This window comes from Coregonus lavaretus (genome assembly GCF_964263955.1).
Source record: "Coregonus lavaretus genome assembly, chromosome: 6".
NCBI lineage: Eukaryota > Metazoa > Chordata > Actinopteri > Salmoniformes > Salmonidae > Coregonus > Coregonus lavaretus.
This window is the reverse complement of record NC_139993.1, coordinates 52,781,718-52,800,577: the sequence shown is the minus strand read 5'-3', so window position 1 is coordinate 52,800,577 and position 18,860 is coordinate 52,781,718. Positions and strand designations below refer to the sequence as shown.

General features: G+C 44.4%; 1 protein-coding gene across 1 annotated transcript in view; it reads right to left on the bottom strand.

Annotated features, from left to right (window-relative positions):
• LOC311130510 (E3 ubiquitin-protein ligase RNF138-like) overlaps nt 1-5,954 on the bottom strand; it is a gene marked incomplete at both ends in the record, with an annotated part of 11,390 nt that extends 5,436 nt beyond the window's left edge. The window contains 2 exons of the mRNA XM_084163268.1: nt 2,649-2,846; nt 5,851-5,954. Of these exons, the coding sequence (XP_084019394.1) occupies nt 2,649-2,846; nt 5,851-5,954 (302 nt within the window). The remainder of the gene's footprint in view (nt 1-2,648; nt 2,847-5,850) is intronic.
• Between the last annotated feature and the right edge of the window lie 12,906 nt (nt 5,955-18,860).

Here is an 18,860-nt window from a genome sequence, read left to right as displayed (position 1 = left end):
TACAGACAGACAGAGTGAGAGACAGACAGACAGACAGACAGAGAGTGAGAGACAGACAGACGGACAGACAGAGAGTGAGAGACAGACGGACAGACAGAGAGTGAGAGACAGACAGACGGACAGAGAGTGAGATAGAGACAGACAGACACAGACAGACAGACAGTGGGATAGAGACAGACAGAGAGAGAGTGAGATCGAGACAGACAGACAGACAGAGAGTGAGATCGAGACAGACAGACAGACAGAGAGAGAGAGAGATACAGACAGACAGACAGACAGAGAGTGAGACAGACAGACAGACAGACAGACAGACAGACAGACAGAGAGAGAGTGAGACAGACAGACAGAGAGAGAGAGATACAGACAGACAGAGAGATAAAGACAGACAGACAGAGAGAGTGAGATACAGACAGACAGACAGAGAGAGTGAGATACAGACAGACAGACAGAGAGAGTGAGATACAGACAGACAGACAGACAGAGTGAGATACAGACAGACAGACAGAGAGAGAGTGAGATACAGACAGACAGACAGAGAGAGTGAGATACAGACAGACAGACAGAGAGAGAGTGAGATAGAGACAGACAGACAGAGAGAGTGAGATACAGACAGACAGACAGACAGACAGACAGACAGACAGACAGACAGAGACAGAGAGACAGATACAGACAGATACAGACAGACAGAGTGAGATACAGACAGACAGACAGACAGACAGAGAGTGAGATACAGACAGACAGACAGACAGACAGACAGACAGACAGACAGACAGACAGACAGACAGACAGACAGTGAGATACAGACAGACAGAGTGTGAGATCCAGACAGACAGATAGAGTGAGATCCAGACAGACAGACAGAGAGAGTGAGATACAGACAGACAGACAGACAGACAGACAGACAGACAGACAGACAGACAGAGACAGAGAGACAGATACAGACAGATACAGACAGACAGAGTGAGATACAGACAGACAGACAGACAGACAGACAGAGAGTGAGATACAGACAGACAGACAGACAGACAGACAGACAGACAGACAGACAGACAGACAGACAGACAGACAGACAGTGAGATACAGACAGACAGAGTGTGAGATCCAGACAGACAGATAGAGTGAGATCCAGACAGACAGACAGATAGAGTGAGATCCAGACAGACAGACAGATAGAGTGAGATCCAGACAGACAGACAGACAGAGAGTGAGATACAGACAGACAGACAGACAGACAGACAGACAGACAGACAGACAGACAGACAGACAGACAGACAGACAGACAGACAGACAGTGAGTGAAATACAGACAGACAGACAGACAGAGAGACACAGACAGAGAGTGAGAGACAGACAGACAGAGAGTGAGAGACAGACAGACAGAGAGTGAGAGACAGACAGACAGTGAGAGACAGACAGACAGACAGACAGACAGACAGACAGACAGACAGACAGACAGACAGAGTGAGAGTGAGAGACAGACAGACAGACAGAGAGTGAGAGACAGACAGACAGACAGAGAGTGAGAGACAGACAGAGATTGAGAGACAGACAGACAGAGACAGACACAGAGTGAGCGTTGGAGAGGAAAATAAAAATGTAATACTGTAGTTGTATATCTTGAAGACAAGGGTAAATATTCACTCTTAACCGATACATTCTTACCTCGCTAACTGGCCTTGCAGGCCCGGCAAGTTTTCATACAAGTCACTGAAAATAGAACATGATCAGGTTACATTTCTCATGATGAGTCTGCAGTAGTCAACAATGAGCAGCAAATATGCAGTATAACAATCTAATGTACTCTAATCACCACACAAGCACACTTATGCAAACGTACAGACCAATGGTGACTTTGACTTACCCATCATCCGTGAAGGAGAGGGATGGAGGAGCAGCCAGTACTGGGGGAGCAGGGGTAGAGGTTGAGGGCATGGAGGTGGGTCTTTGAGCTGCGGAAGGTGTGTGCTGAGGGATGGCGAAAGGCTGTTGTCCTGGGGCGGAGAGAGCCCTGGTGCGGGGTGTGGGGGTGGGTTTAGATCTGATGGTAGGTGTCAGTGTGATGGCTGGTATGGTAGTTGGGGTTGTAGGTGCGGGTAGAGTAGTGGCACCTGTTGGAGTGACTGTGGGGCCAGGTGTTTGAGTCATAGACATATATAGGTCTACATCATTGGTTGGGGCAGGAGGAGTGATGGTAGGTAGGGTGGCAGGTGGGGTGGCAGGTGGGCTGGTAGGTGCAGTAGTGCCAGCTGTTGGAATGACTGTGGGGGCAGGTCTACGAGTCATAGACATATATAGGTCTACATCATTGGTTGGAGCAGGAGGAGTGATGGAGGAAGAGAGTGGTCTGTGGAGGGGTCTTGGGGCGGGAGGGGGAGGGGCTGTGGTGACAGCTGGGGTCTGATTGGCCAGGCTCCTTCCTTCTGTCATTGAGGCTATTTGCAGCAGTCTGATATAGCTAAAAAAGAAACATTAAGTATTCAATTGGTCAACCTTTAGGTCATTATTGAGACTGTCAATGCATGAATTGTAAACCTCTGAATTTAATGCTAAAATACGTCATGCACACCCAGGGTCTCGATGTGGTTCTGTTGTACTTGGCTGTGTTTGGCTGTGTGTGTTTGGCTGTATCTGGACCAGTAAGTCATTCACCTCTGGACGTCACCTGCCACAGATCTTGTTGCTGGGGTGGAAAGCCCTGACAAGCCTGGTAGAGGTTGACCCAACCTGATGACCATGACCCTCGTCTTGACTCTGACAGGCCTGATGTCATCAACCCGCGCCTCAGCTCTGCACACAGGGCAGTGGGGTAACCACATTAGAGAACGGGTCAGACATTGGCGGCAGAACCTGGAACACACACAACAGAAGATTGAGTTTTACAGTGCATCATTCAATGAAATGCATAAGCAACATGCACAACTATGGTTATTGACCATTGATAAAGTGGCACATTCTTCAGTCATGAAGTAAACACTTACAGGAAGAATTAAACCTGTTCTGTGAGAAGCTGCGATTGACTAACACTGCAGCTATGTCATAAATCCAGACTACACTGATCGTAAGTGTGGAAGGGAAAGGTTAAAGAACTCTCATCCACATTCTAATAGGCTACTTCTGATTGCTATTAAGACAAGAGTTTAACATAGGGGTGAGTGTGGTAAGTTGAGCCACCTTTGTTTCTAGGAAACTATACTCAACATTTATAATTTGACCAAATATTTAGGAAGAGTTCATCATTTCATAAGTCTTAATATGAGGTCCTAAACCTAGCATGATAGTGCATCCTTGTAGCTGTGTGGGCTAATATAGTCTAAATGTTTGTCTTTGGTCAAGTTAAGCCAATGGTCTAGCCACAGGCAAGTTAGGCAAATTGAAGTGTAACATGTTGTTATGTTAAAAGTGTTTGTTAGGTGTTAAGCCTGTGCCAAAAGATGCTTAATATTATTAAAAGACAAAAAAATGATTGTGATTGTGTTGAATTCTGTTTGGGAAATAAAGATAGACATGGATTTAAAAAGGTAGTGGTAATATTTCATTCAGTACAGACATTTGTAGACGGCTTAACTTACCCTGTCCCGTGGCTCAACATACCTGGGGTAAGTTGTGCCTAGAGACCAGAAGCTATGTTTTCAAAACTGGAATGTTTACAGTTGAAGTCGGAAGTTTACATACACCTTAGCCAAATACATTTAAACTCTGTTTTTCACAATTCCTGACATTTAATCCTAGTAAAAATTCCCCGTCTTAGGTCAGTTTGGATCACCACTTTATTTTAAGAATGTGAAATGTCAGAATAATAGTAGAGAATTATTTATTTCAGCTTTTGTTTCTTTCATCACATTCTCAGTGGGTCAGAAGTTTACATACACTCAATTAGTATTTGGTAGCATTGCCTTTAAATTGTTTAACTTGGGTCAAACATTTCGGGTAGTCTTCCACAAGCTTCCCACAATAAGATGGGTGAATTTTGGCCCATTCCTCCTGACAGAGCTGGTGTAACTGAGTCAGGTTAGTAGGCCTCCTTGCTCGCACACGCTTTTTCAGTTCTGCCCACAAATGTTCTATAGGATTGAGGTCAGGGCTTTGTGGTGGCCACTCCAATACCTTGACTTTGTTGTCCTTAAGCCATTTTGCCACAACTTTGGAAGTATGCTTGGGGTCATTGTCCATTTGGAAGACCCATTTGCAACCAAGCTTTAACTTCCTGACTGATGTCTTGAGATGTTGCTTCAATATATCCACATAATTTTCCTTCCTCATGATGCCATCTATTTTGTAATGCAATAAAATGCAAATTAATTACTTAAAAATCATACAATGTGATTTTCTGGATTTTTGTTTTAGATTCCGTCTCTCACAGTTGAAGTGTACCTATGATAAGAATTACAGACCTCTACATGCTTTGTAAGTAGGAAAACCTGCAAAATCGGCAGTGTATCAAATACTTGTCTCCCCACTGTAGATACTTTTGTACCTGTTTCCTCCAGCATCTTCACAAGGTCCTTTGCTGTTGTTCTGGGATTGATTTGCACTTTTCGCACCAAAGTACGTTCATCTCTAGGAGACAGAACGCGTCTCCTTCCTGAGCGGTATGACGGCTGCGTGGTCCCATGGTGTTTATACTTGTGTACTATTGTTTGTACAGATGAACGTGGTACCTTCAGCCGTTTGGAAATTGCTCCCAAGGATGAACCAGACTTGGCTGATTTATTTTGATTTTCCCATGATATCAAGCAAAAAGGCACTGAGTTTGAAGGTAGGCCTTGAAATACATCCACAGGTACACCTCCAATTGACTCAAATGAAGTCAATTAGCCTATCAGAAGCTTCTAAAGCCATGATATCATTTTCTGGAATTTTCTAAGCTGTTTAAAGGCACAGTCAACTTAGTGTATGTAAACTTCTGACCCACTGGAATTGTGATACAGTGAATTATAAGTGAAATAATCTGTCTGTAAACAATTGTTGGAAAAATTACTTGTGTCATAAAGTAGATGTCCTAACCGACTTGCCAAAACTATAGTTTGTTAACAAGAAATTTGTGGAGTGGTTGAAAAATGAGTTTTAATGACTCCAACCTAAGTGTATGTAAACTTCCGACTTCAACTGTACATTCATTCTGATTATTCCCAGGTATACACAACATCCTGAAATATATGTAGATATCTTTGGTAGAAAGAATAGTACATTTCCCTTTACGGAGTGATGTAAATTGTTTTTAAAAAATCAAGTTATCCCACTCTCCCCTATAAGTATAGTATTTGGTATAGTCAGGTATTTTTTGTGAGGTGAGGAAAAATTCCCCTCAGTGTTATTTAACTGCAAGTGTGGAGGAAGTAAATAATCTGTTTATTACTTAGAGTATGAAGGCATTGGTCAAATCATAGCATATCATCTTTGACAATCTGACATGCCTAAACTATACTTTAGTCTACAATCTGAGCTCATCTCACTAGTTTATAATTTTACGCAAGTGATATTGAAAAGCGCTGTGAATGAGAAACATAAATGTTGAGTTTGTACAAAGAGGCTATTCTTTGCACTGTGCTGATGGTCTTTATTCATAGAAATAAAGAGAACTAATAGAAAATGTATTTGAGGGAGTTCCTTACACTGAAATAATTTCATTAGAGAGAATGACCTATTTGGAACTATTTGGGGTTAGAGACTGATATAACCCAACCATCAGCTCTGGGAGTTCACAGCTACAGAGTAGCTTCTGTGTAAACTTGAATCTACTTTACATTCACTCAATTTGAACAGAAAGACCTGGCTACAAATTAAGTTACAGATTAGGCTACAAACTGCAATATAACACCAGAGAATATGATAATAAAAAGAGGTTACTCACACATGAGAACAGGCATCAGGGTGATGTGGGTCCGTCAGGGTACTCCTACAGATGGGACACTCATCCTCAGATGGGGTCTGTAGGCTTACTGCAGAGTGGGCCATACTTGGGCTGGGACAGTTGTCTCTGTCAGACAACCCGGGACAGAATTCACTAGTGTTTCTTCTCCACTATGAATAATGATGTATGGAGCAATCGATAGAGCAGCGAGGGAAACTCCAAACACAGCTGACTGTGTTCTTTACGCTCAGCCCAGATACTTTTGGACTGGATTTACTTCCTTTACTGAATGCACTCACTTTCCGGGAGTGGGTGTGTGTGTTTGTGTGTCACACTCACAACCAGGTTCTAGGCTAGGGCATGGGAAGGGAGTCACACCACACAGTAATAAAAAAATATAACACATTTTATTAAACAATGAGTATAGAAATGTTACACAAGCTGACAAAACACAATAGTTATCTTGCTGGCTGTCTCCAAGTCCACACAGCCAAACATAAATTGTATTCAGGTTACGTACAGCTAACACATTAACACATACCCACAGAAACTGAATAGAAGAATTGTCAACTGTGAATAGGTGTACAGTGGGGATAAAAAAAGTATTTAGTCAGCCACCAATTGTGCAAGTTCTCCCACTTAAAAAGATGAGAGAGGCCTGTAATTTTCATCATAGGTACACGTCAACTATGACAGACAAAATGAGAAATTTTTTTCCAGAAAATCACATTGTAGGATTTTTTATGAATTTATTTGCAAATTATGGTGGAAAATAAGTATTTGGTCAATAACAAAAGTTTCTCAATACTTTGTTATATACCCTTTGTTGGCAATGACACAGGTCAAACGTTTTCTGTAAGTCTTCACAAGGTTTTCACACACTGTTGCTGGTATTTTGGCCCATTCCTCCATGCAGATCTCCTCTAGAGCAGTGATGTTTTGGGGCTGTCGCTGGGCAACACGGACTTTCAACTCCCTCCAAAGATTTTCTATGGGGTTGAGATCTGGAGACTGGCTAGGCCACTCCAGGACCTTGAAATGCTTCTTACGAAGCCACTCCGTTGCCCGGGCGGTGTGTTTGGGATCATTGTCATGCTGAAAGACCCAGCCACGTTTCATCTTCAATGCCCTTGCTGATGGAAGGAGGTTTTCACTCAAAATCTCACGATACATGGCCCCATTCATTCTTTCCTTTACACGGATCAGTCGTCCTGGTCCCTTTGCAGAAAAACAGCCCCAAAGCATGATGTTTCCACCCCCATGCTTCACAGTAGGTATGGTGTTCTTTGGATGCAACTCAGCATTCTTTGTCCTCCAAACACGACGAGTTGAGTTTTTACCAAAAAGTTCTATTTTGGTTTCATCTGACCATATGACATTCTCCCAATCCTCTTCTGGATCATCCAAATGCACTCTAGCAAACTTCAGACGGGCCTGGACACGTACTGGCTTAAGCAGGGGGACACGTCTGGCACTGCAGGATTTGAGTCCCTGGCGGCGTAGTGTGTTACTGATGGTAGGCTTTGTTACTTTGGTCCCAGCTCTCTGCAGGTCATTCACTAGGTCCCCCCGTGTGGTTCTGCGATTTTTGGGATGGGGATAGGGGAACGAGAAACAAGGGTTAGGGGAAAGACTGGGGAGCAGAGGCAAGTAGGCCAAACCCTTTATACAAAGAGGCGTGGCAAAATAATGTATGGGAAGTTGTGATACCTTGAGGAAGCTTCTGTCGTCCTTTTACACTCAACAATGTGTTTATGCATATACATGAAAGGCTTGTTGTGGTATTCATTTAATTACCTGATACTCGTCTGTCCACCAAGATACCACACCTGGAACTTCAGGTTCTTGTAAGTCACAGTCTCCATGTTGAAGCCGATTACTGTACAACACAATGACAGAGATAAAACACCTTGAGCTATGAGCACACGTCAAAGAAAGGAATGACCTTTAACCATCCACTCTATTTATGACATGTGGAAAGACCATTTATTTTTGTGGAGCACACAACAATCAATTCTCCCTGAATGTACCTGGAACTAGGCAACATAACGTGCGTGAAACACCTTTCCAAGTAGAAAGAAACGAAAAACAAAAGCGTTATGTATTGGGAATGGTGGTGGCCACCTCTCCAACCTGCAGGTGGTACAGGAGGATGGTAGTTATACCAGCTCCAGTATGCAGCGATAGAAGTTCAAGTAACGCTACTGTAGTGTAATGCTACTGTAGTGATTGAGGGAGAGAAGTTGGACCAGCGTAGGGTAAAAGCACACTGGCCAATAACTATATCACTAGTATCTTTGTGTAGACCTATCCTGTTCTTTCTGTGCCATAAAGGCCCAGACCTCTTGGTAGATGTCAAGCAAGCATACAGGGATGCTACAAAGGGTTACTACTGTGTGTGCCTCTGACATGCAGTGCCTTCGGAAAGTATTCAGACCCGTTGACTTTTTCCACATTTTGTTAGGTTACAGCCTTATTCTAAAATTGGGTAAAATGTTTTTTTTCCTCATCAATCTACACACAATACCCCATAATGACAAAGCAAAAACAGATTTCTATAAATGTTTGCTAATTTATTAAAAATTAAACCCTGAAATATCACATTTACATAAGTATTCAGACCATTTACTCTGTACATTGTTGAAGCATCTTTGGCAGCGATTACAGCCTCGAGTCTTCTTGGGTATGATGCTACAAGCTTGGTACACCTGTATTTGGGGAGTTTTTCCCATTAATCTTTGCAGATCCTCTCAAGCTCTGTCAGGTTTGATGGGGAGCGTTGCTGCACAGATACTTTCAGGTCTCTCCAGAGATGTTTCTGCGTTGTCTTGGCTGTGTGCTTAGGGTCGTTGTCCCGTTGTCCCCAGTCTGAGGTCCTGAGCGCTCTAGAGACGGTTTTCATCAAGGATCTCTCTGTACATTGCTCCGCTCATTTTTGCCTCAATCCTGACTGGTCTCCCTGCCACTGAAAAACATCCCCCACAGCATGATGCTGCCACCACCATGCTTCACCGTAGAGATGGTGCCAGGTTTCCTCCAGACGTGACGCTTGGCATTCAGGCCAAAGAGTTCAATCATGGTTTCATCAGACCAGAGAATCTTATTTCTCATGGTCTGAGAGTCTTAAATGTGGAGAATGATACATTTGCATCTGTTGGCCATCAATTAGCCTATTAATTGATATGCCTATGTATAGCGGGATCACAGGCAATTCAATACCTTCACGTTTGCAAATTAGGATAAAGAAGAGTTCGCGGAGGTACTAGATCAGTTTGATAAGAAGATCGAGACATATGAACGTTATGTTTCACTGTCGTATACAACAGCAAGGTGACAAGTTTGACGTCTTTCTTACAGATTTGAAATTAAAAGCACAGACGTAATTTTGTAGACCTAACCTCATCTATGCTTCGAGATCAGATTGTGTTTGGTATAAATTACTCCAGAGTTAGAGAGAGATTGCTGCGGGAAAGTGAGTTACATTTGGACACTGCAGTAAAAATATGTCAGGCGAATGAGCTGGCACAATTTCATATTAAAACCTTTAGCTCCACACCAGCAAACACTGCTATGGACATGGAAAGCGCAGCAGTGGATTTTGTAGACAAGGACACAAGGGGGCCTATGAACAAAGGAGCCACAAGCAATATGACTTTGACCAAAAATGTGTTTTGCAAATGACAGGTATGGGAGACAAAATGTTCACACCATTGAAATGGAGGAGAATGAACAAAGTGATTTGTTTGTGGGCACTGTGGATTGCATGGAGGACGGGCAAGAACCATCACAGGTCCATAATGTAGCTAGTGACCACTGCGTTGTACCGCTCGTGGTCAATGGTACAATTTTGACCTTAAAGCTGGCTAAAGCCAACCTGATCAATATGAGGGATTTTCATGAGCTAAAGCACAAACCAGCCATCATGCAAAAGGCTGTGGTTCTCAAAGCATACAATGGCCAAGCAATTTAGACTAAAGGTTTGTGTCGGCTAACTATAAAGGGGAAACCAAGAAGCCACACACTTATATTTGTGATTGTACCAGAGGGGCATGATTCTCTTTTGGGGGATACTGTTACGGAGTGGAACCCAAGAGCAGACTCAGACGAGGAAACTGGGATGAAGTAACCAAGGTATTTATTGAGACACAGAGGGGAGATGGTCAGGGGAAACTGCTGGAAACCAGGTGCGGAGGCTGCGGCTCCCTCTCTCTCTCTGTGTGTGTGTGTGTGAGATTGGAGCGAGGGGGGTTGAGACAGGGTGAGCAGGTCCGGAGGGGAATCCCAGGGAGTACTAGAGTGGGGAACCCAGGACACAGTAGCAGGATGACGAGACGTGGGACTGGAGACAGGGACCAGAGTGAGAGCGGGCAGAACTGTAGCGGAGAGAGAAAACAGCGTCAGGCAAGGAAAACAGGCACAACAGGATCTGAATCGTAACAAACGGCTAGAACCGTAGACTGACTGAGCAGAGATTACGATCTGGCAGTGTGGAAGTGGCAGGACTGAGTATTTGTAGAGGTCTTGATTATGGAACAGGTTGCAGCTGGTGGGGATCTGCTCTCACTCCAGCACACCTGTCTCCGCCCACACAATCACACACACACACACAGAGAGAGAGAGGGAGAGGGAGAGAGTACTGGGGAGTGGCGGCAGGTCAAGGAGACACAGGATGAGCAGTAGAGGGCGTTGCAGGAGCAGATGTGACAAATACAGCATGTGAGTCATTGGGACTGGTTGAGCGAGTGTACACCATTAATGACTTTGACTGGCTGCACAGTTTTCAACGGGTGACAAGTAATCAAAATGGTGTGGAGATTGCTCAAAGATATTCTGATGTGTTAACAGGATTTGGAGCATTGCCTCTCATTCATTCTATTACTCTCACAGAGAATGCCAAGCCAGTGAGTCATGCACCACGCAGAGTTCCGGTGGCACTACGGAAGGATCTAAAGAAGGAGTTGGGAAGAATGGTGAAACTCAATGTGCTTGTGAAAACAGAGGAGCCAACAGACTGGGTCAATTCCATGGTGCGTGTTCGGAAAAGGAATGGAGATCTGAGAGTCTGTATGGACCCCAAGGACCTTAATAAATGTATCAAAAGGGAGCATTTTCAGATTCCTAAGAGGGAGGAGATAGTGTGTGAAATGGCTGGCGCACACTATTTCTCCAAATTGGATGCTTCAAATGGATTCTGGCAGGTGAGGTTGGATGCAGCCAGCACCAAACTGTGTACAGTCAATACTCCCTTTGGAAGATATTCCTTTAAGAGGTTACCTTTTGGCATAAGTTCTGCCCCTGAGCTCTTTCACAAGGCCATTGAAAGTGTCATTGAGGGGTTAGAGGGAGTTCGAATGTATGTGTGTGATCTTGTGGTCTGGGGGTCCACTATTCAGGAACACATTGAGCGGCTAGAAAATCCTCTGCAGAGGGTTCAGAAGCATGGTTTGAAGCTAAATCGGGCTAAATGTCAGTTCTGTGTGAAGGAAATCACATTTCTTGGGGATAAGCTGTCCTCGGAGGGTGTGCAGCCTGATTATGCCAAGGTCAAAGCGGTGAGGGAGATGGTAAATCCCACAGATAGTAAAGGCATTCAGCTTGTTTTGAGTATGGTCAATTATTTGGGGAAGTTTGTACCAAACCTGTCATCTAAAACAGTGAACATAAGGACACTCCTTCAGGATAAGACAGAGTTCTCATGGAACAGAGAACATGAAAGAGAGTGGAACGATGTAAAGAACATTTTGGCTGAAGAGCCAGTGCTAACTTTTTTAGAACCTGACAGTCCTACTAAGGTGTCCATGGATGCCTCCAAAGATGGCATTGGAGCAGTGCTGCTTCAGCTCCGTCAGGTATATGATAGCCTTTGGCTTATGCTGCCCGTTCTTTGACTGATGCTGAGAAGCATTATGCTCAAATAGAAAAGGAGTGCCTACAGTCGTGATAAAAAGTTTTGAGAATGACACAAATATTAATTTTCACAAAGTCTGCTGCCTCAGTTTTTATGATGGCAATTTGCATATACTCCAGAATGTTATGAAGAGTGATCAGATGAATTGCAATTAATTGCAAAGTCCCTCTTTGCGATGAAAATGAACTTAATCCGCCAAAAACATTTCCACTGCATTTCAGCCCTGCCACAAAAGGACCAGCTGACATCATGTCAGTGATTCTCTCGTTAACACAGGTGAGAGTGTTGACGAGTACAAGGCTGGAGATCACTGTGTCATGCTGATTGAGTTAGAATAACAGACTGGAAGCTTTAAAAAGGAGGGGGGTGCTTGAAATCATTGTTCTTCCTCTGTTAACCATGGTTACCTGCAAGGAAACACGTGCCGTCATCATTGCTTTGCACAAAAAGGGCTTCACAGGCAAGGATATTGCTGCTAGTAAGATTGCACCTAAATCAACCATTTATCGGATCATCGAGAACTTCAAGGAGAGAGGTTCAATTGTTGTGAAGAAGGCTTCAGGGCACCCAAGAAAGTCCAGCAAGCGCTAGGACCGTCTCCTAAAGTTGATTCAGCTACGGGATCGGGGCACCACCACTGCAGAGCTTGCTCAGGAATGGCAGCAGGCAGGTGTGAGTGCATCTGCACGCACAGTGAGGTGAAGACTTTTGGAGGATAGCCTGGTGTCAAGAAGGGCAGCGAGGAAGCCACTACTCTCCAGGAAATACATCAGGGACAGGTTGGGGCATCCGGAAAAAAAGCTTGTCCGGAGAAGACAAGGTGAGCGCTACCATCAGTCCTGTGTCATGCCAACAGTAAAGCATCCTGAGACCATTCATGTGTGGGGTTGCTTCTCAGCCAAGGGAGTGGGCTCACTCACAATTTTGCCTAAGAACACAGCCATGAATAAAGAATGGTACCCACACATCCTCCGAGAGCAACTTCTCCCAACCATCCAAGAACAGTTTGGTGACGAACAATGCCTTTTCCAGCATGATGGAGCACCTTGCCATAAGGCAAAAGTGATAACTAACTAAGTGGCTCGGGGAACAAAACATCAAAATGTTGGGTCCATGGCCAGGAAACTCCCCAGACCTTAATCCCATTGAGAACTTGTGGTCGATCATCAAGAGGCGGGTGGACAAACAAAACCCCACAAATTCGGACAAACGCCAAGCATTGATTATGCAAGAATGGGCTGCCATCAGTCAGGATGTGGCCCAGAAGTTAATTGACAGCATGCCAGGGCGGATTGCAGAGGTATTGAAAAAGAAGGGTCAACACTGCAAATATTGACTCTTTGCATAAACCTAATGTAATTGTCAATAAAAGCCTTTGACACTTATGGAATGTGATGTGGAAAATAATCACTATACTTTATTAAGTATTAAGACTCCCGAGTGGCGCAGTGGTCTAAGGCACTGCATCGCAGTGCTAGCTGTGCCACTAGAGATCCTGGTTCGAATCCAGGCTCTGTCGTAGCCGGCCGTGACCGGGAGACCCATGGGGCGGCGCACAATTGGCCCAGCGTTGTCCAGGGTAGGGGAGGGAATGGCCGGCAGGGTTGTGGGTTTGTTTCCCACGGGGGGCCAGTATGAAAAAAATAAAAAAATGTATGCACTCACTAACTGTAAGTCGCTCTGGATAAGAGTGTCTGCTAAATGACGTAAATGTAATTAAAAATGAAAGTTCTTCCAGAGTTTTTGTAGAATCAAGATTGACTTTATTACAATTCAACAAAGCTGGGCTGGTCTGCAGAGTAGCCTCCCCTCTATCCCCCAGCTCCCCGTTTATATAGTCACATTCACACACATCCTAGTTTAGAGCCCCTCCTTCTGGGTTCCCCACCATTATCTTCAGTTTCCCGCTCTCTACCGCTCCGCCCACTCCCTTCGTCTATGATAGCGGCTCAATTGGACTTTTATTCAGTTCAGAATCAATAATAATACAATCAATCACGCCCTTGTCATGCAAAAACACTCATGTTCAGTTTAAACTCTGTTCAACCCCGGCTCTCCCGGGCTTGACCTGAAGATTGATTGTTGGACATGACAGGTCCATACTTAATCTTTCAAACATACACAAACCCACTCCTCTTCTTCCCTCCCGTCATGCCGTAATTACTCATGACTAGTCTAAACTCTGTTCAACTATGGCACCGCTCTTTCCACTTTGTTTGAGGAGAGAGGCAAAAGGCCACAGTCTGGTTTCAGTGTCTGATAAGGTAGGATAGCCATGGATTAGGTAAGAGCGAGCAATTTGACCCTAGGTCAGATCCCCACTTCACACACACAGTGAAATGAACCAATTAAGTTCTTGGCTAGCAACAGAGAATTCTAACTATATGTTCGTGATTAACTCCGTTTTATCTCATAGTCCACTAAAAAATCCACCTCAAATGCTTGTAATTATACTTCATTATACCATAGTAACATCTGACAAAAATATCTAAAAACACTGAAGCAGCAAACTTTGTGAAGACCAATACTTGTGTCATTCTCAAAACTTTTGACCACGACTGTAGGGTTGGTCGTTGGTTATGAGAAGTTTCACTGTTACATTTATGGCTTACCAAAGGTGATTCTAGAAACAGACCATAAACCCCTTATTCCAATCTCTCTAAAAAATCTGAATGACATGCCTCCTCGTCTTCAAAGGATGATGATGAGGTTGCAACGCTATGATTTTGTTCTAACCTATGTGCCTGGGTCAACTTTAGTGGTAGCAGATGCCCTCTCAAGGGCTCCACCAGTGGTGGCCCAAATCAGCCTCAGTCAGGAGTCTATGGAGGAGGAGGTTGCCTTGCATGTGGATATGGTCATGGATTCACTTCCTGTTTCTGAGCAGCAACTAAGGAGAATAGCTGAAGAGACCACAATAGATCCCATTCTTTGCAAGGTGATCCAGAATCTGGAAAATGGCTGGCAAAAAGGCTCTTGTAAGCAGTACTTCCCACTAAGCACAGAGCTGTCAGTGGTCAATTGTGTGCTAACTAACAGAATGGTGATACCTACTTCAATGCGTCAGGAGATGCTACAGAGAGTGCATGAAGGACATCTGGGAGCTGAGATATGTAAGAGAAGGGCCAGAGGGTCCCTTTATTGGCCAAATATAAATTCTGACATTGAGCAAATGGTGAGAAATTGTGACACGTCTCAAATTTCATTATAGACAGCCCAAGGGGCCCATGGTTATAGGAGAGGTACCCACCACAGCCTGGGAGAAGGTTGGAGTCGACTTGTTTCACTGCAATGGTAAGGACTATTTGTTGACTATCGACTACTTGTCAAATTACCCTGAAATTGCAATCTTGTCCAGCACAACAGCAAAGACTGTCATTTTGCATTTTAAATCATTTTTTGCTAGGCATTAGCATTTCTGATCATGCACCTCAGTTTGCTTGCAGTGAGTTTAAGATGTTTGCAGAGCATTATGAGTTCAGACATGTAACCTCTAGTCCACTATATCCTACAAGTAACGGAAAGGCTGAAAATGGTGTGCAAATCGTGAAGAGACTCTTAAAAAAGGCAGCACACAGTGGGACTGATCCACACTTGGCTTTATTGTCTTAGACAAAATATCTACTATGACAAAACTGCTAGAGTGTTGTCACCGTTGGCAGCTCAGGATGTGGTTTGAATTCGGGGTCCGGATTCATGGAATAGAAAGGCTACTGTATTGGAGGAGGTTGTGCCTCGGTCATATACAGTCAGGACAGAAGATGGGGCTGTGTATCGGCGCAATAGACAAAGCCTTCTGAGAACACAGGAGACGTTTGACGACACTCAGGACACAGGCATACTGCCACTGGACACACAGGAAAAAGAAAGGAGAACAAGTGGGGATGTTTCTGTGACACCAGGTACTGGGAGTGTGACAGTAGTGGGGATGTTTCTGTGACACCAGGTACTGGGAGTGTGACAGTAGTGGCGATGTTTCTGTGACACCAGGTACTGGGAGTGAGACAGTAGTGGGGATGTTTCTGTGAGACCAGGTCTGAGAGGGCCAGCAGGCCTCCAGAAAGACTGACTATTCAGTGGTGATGTTTAATGGACCAAAGACTGAGAGGCTGACTCATTGAGTTGTTGGGGTTTGTTTTGATATTTTCACTATTTACTATTTTGAAACACAGATTAATTGGTATTTGTGAATTGACATTGCTTGTTGATGAAATGTGTATGTTTGTAAAAAAAAAAGAAAGAAAGAAAGAAAGGATTCAAAAAAAGGAAGATGTATTGATGTGGTTCTGAGTGATTGTTTACTAAACTCTTTCACGACACCTGTGGTATATGTGTGGCAATGGCGGAATAACATTAAAAACGTGTTAACTATTATTGATGGTGATGGTCGTCTTTGGTCGCTGTAACCAACAAAGTAATACAGCTATGACATTCGGTTTGTATTGCTAGTACTCTATGGGTTGGGATTATGGTTCATTGTTTAGTTAGCTACATGTCTAAACAAAAGACTCTACTTTGCCAGATGATTACATGACCCATCAAGGTAGCCAGGTGTCTGGCGGCGATTACGGCCATATATTGTATAATAATGCTCAAATATTTGTATCTGGAATTTGTCTTTCAGCATCAGTAGAACACGCCTGACTCTCCTCCACCAGCCATACAAGGAGAATGGTCTAATGCCTCCCATCAAAAAGAGAGCCGGGCCAAGCAAGCACAGGTTACACCTGAAGCATGAAGACTTGTAGCGAGTTGTGAACTTCTGGTTGGACTGGAGAATGGTACGGTGCTGATGGAAAGCTATGGCTGGCAACAACACTTGACTCCGTATTTCAGGCCGCTGCCACAGATCAAGCAGTACCAGCACTTCAGGTGAGTATCATTTTCATTGCATTGTATGAGGTTATTCTTATCTAAACTTGGGAGGTGAATTGATGTTATGCAAGGTTGTAATGTCTTCTCTATTGTTTTGTCTATTTTCCTGTTTTACAGCTTCGATGCTCTGGAGCCTGGTGTTGTTGTGGCCAAAGAGCGTTCGTATTGCCGGGCAAGGTTTCAGCTGCTGCGCAACGCTGACGTCCTTCCTCCCATAGATGGTCTGCCTGTACAAGCATCACCTAGACTGGACACAACTAGACAAACGTATCTTATAGTTTTGCGACGAAGAGGCCATGGACATCACATGCCCTGCACCAAAGTCAAGGGCAGGACAAAAACAGGCACTCTGAATATACAGTGGGGAAAAAAAGTATTTAGTCAAATCAAATCAAATCAAATTTTATTGGCCACATGCGCCGAATACAACAGGTGCAGACATTACAGTGAAATGCTTACTTACAGCCCTTAACCAACAGTGCATTTATTTTTAACAAAAAAGTAAAAATAAAACAACAACAAAAAAAGTGTTGAGAAAAAAAGAGCAGAAGTAAAATAAAATAACAGTAGGGAGGCTATATATACATGGGGGTACCGGTGCAGAGTCAATGTGCGGGGGCACCGGCTAGTTGAGGTAGTTGAAGTAATATGTACATGTGGGTAGAGTTAAAGTGACTATGCATAAATAATTAACAGGGTAGCAGCAGCCTAAAATGATGGGATGGGGGGGGCAGTGCAAATAGTCCGGATAGCCATGATTAGCTGTTCAGGAGTCTTATGGCTTGGGGGTAGAAGCTGTTGAGAAGTCTTTTGGACCTAGACTTGGCACTCCGGTACCGCTTGCCGTGCGGTAGCAGAGAGAACAGTCTATGACTAGGGTGGCTGGAGTCTTTGACAATTTTGAGGGCCTTCCTCTGACACCGCCTGGTATAGAGGTCCTGGATGGCAGGAAGCTTGGCCCCAGTGATGTACTGGGCCGTACGCACTACCCTCTGTAGTGCCTTGCGGTCGGAGGCCAAGCAGTTGCCATACCAGGCGGTGATGCAACCAGTCAAGATGCTCTCGATGTGCAGCTGTAGAATTTTTTGAGGATCTGAGGACCCATGCCAAATCTTTTGAGTCTCCTGAGGGGGAATAGGCTTTGTCGTGCCCTCTTCACGACTGTCTTGGTGTGTTTGGACCATGATAGTTCGTTGGTGATGTGGACACCAAGGAACTTGAAGCTCTCAACCTGTTCCACTACAGCCCCGTCGATGAGAATGGGGGCGTGCTCAGTCCTCTTTTTTTTCCTGTAGTCCACAATCATCTCCTTTGTCTTGGTCACGTTGAGGGAGAGGTTGTTGTCCTGGCACCACACGGCCAGGTCTCTGACCTCCTCCCTATAGGCTGTCTCATCGTTGTCGGTGATCAGGCCTACCACTGTTGTGTCGTCGGCAAACTTAATGATGGTGTTGGAGTCGTGCCTGGCCATGCAGTCATGGGTGAACAGGGAGTACAGGAGGGGACTGAGCACGCACCCCTGAGGGGCCCCCGTGTTGAGGATCAGTGTGGCAGATGTGTTGTTACCTACCCTTACCACCTGGGGGCGGCCCGTCAGGAAGTCCAGGATCGAGTTGCAGAGGGAGGTGTTTAGTCCCAGGATCCTTAGCTTAGTGATGAGCTTTGAGGGCACTATGGTCAGCCACCAATTGTGCAAGTTCTCCCACTTAAAAAGATGAGAAGGGCCTGTAATTTTCATCATAGGTACACGTCAACTATGACAGACAAAATGAGAAAATGTTTTCCAGAAAATCACATTGTAGGATTTTTAATGAATTTATTTGCAAATTATGGTGGAAAATAAGTATTTGGTCAATAACAAAAGTTTCTCAATACTTTGTTATATACCCTTTGTTGGCAATGACACAGGTCAAACGTTTTCTGTAAGTCTTCACAAGGTTTTCACACACTGTTGCTGGTATTTTTGCCCATTCCTCCATGCAGATCTCCTCTAGATCAGTGATGTTTTGGGGCTGTCGCTGGGCAACACGGACTTTCAACTCCCTCCAAAGATTTTCTATGGGGTTGAGATCTGGAGACTGGCTAGGCCACTCCAGGACCTTGAAATGCTTCTTACGAAGCCACTCCTTCGTTGCCCGGGCGGTGTGTTTGGGATCATTGTCATGCTGAAAGACCCAGCCACGTTTCATCTTCAATGCCCTTGCTGATAGGAGGAGGTTTTCACTCA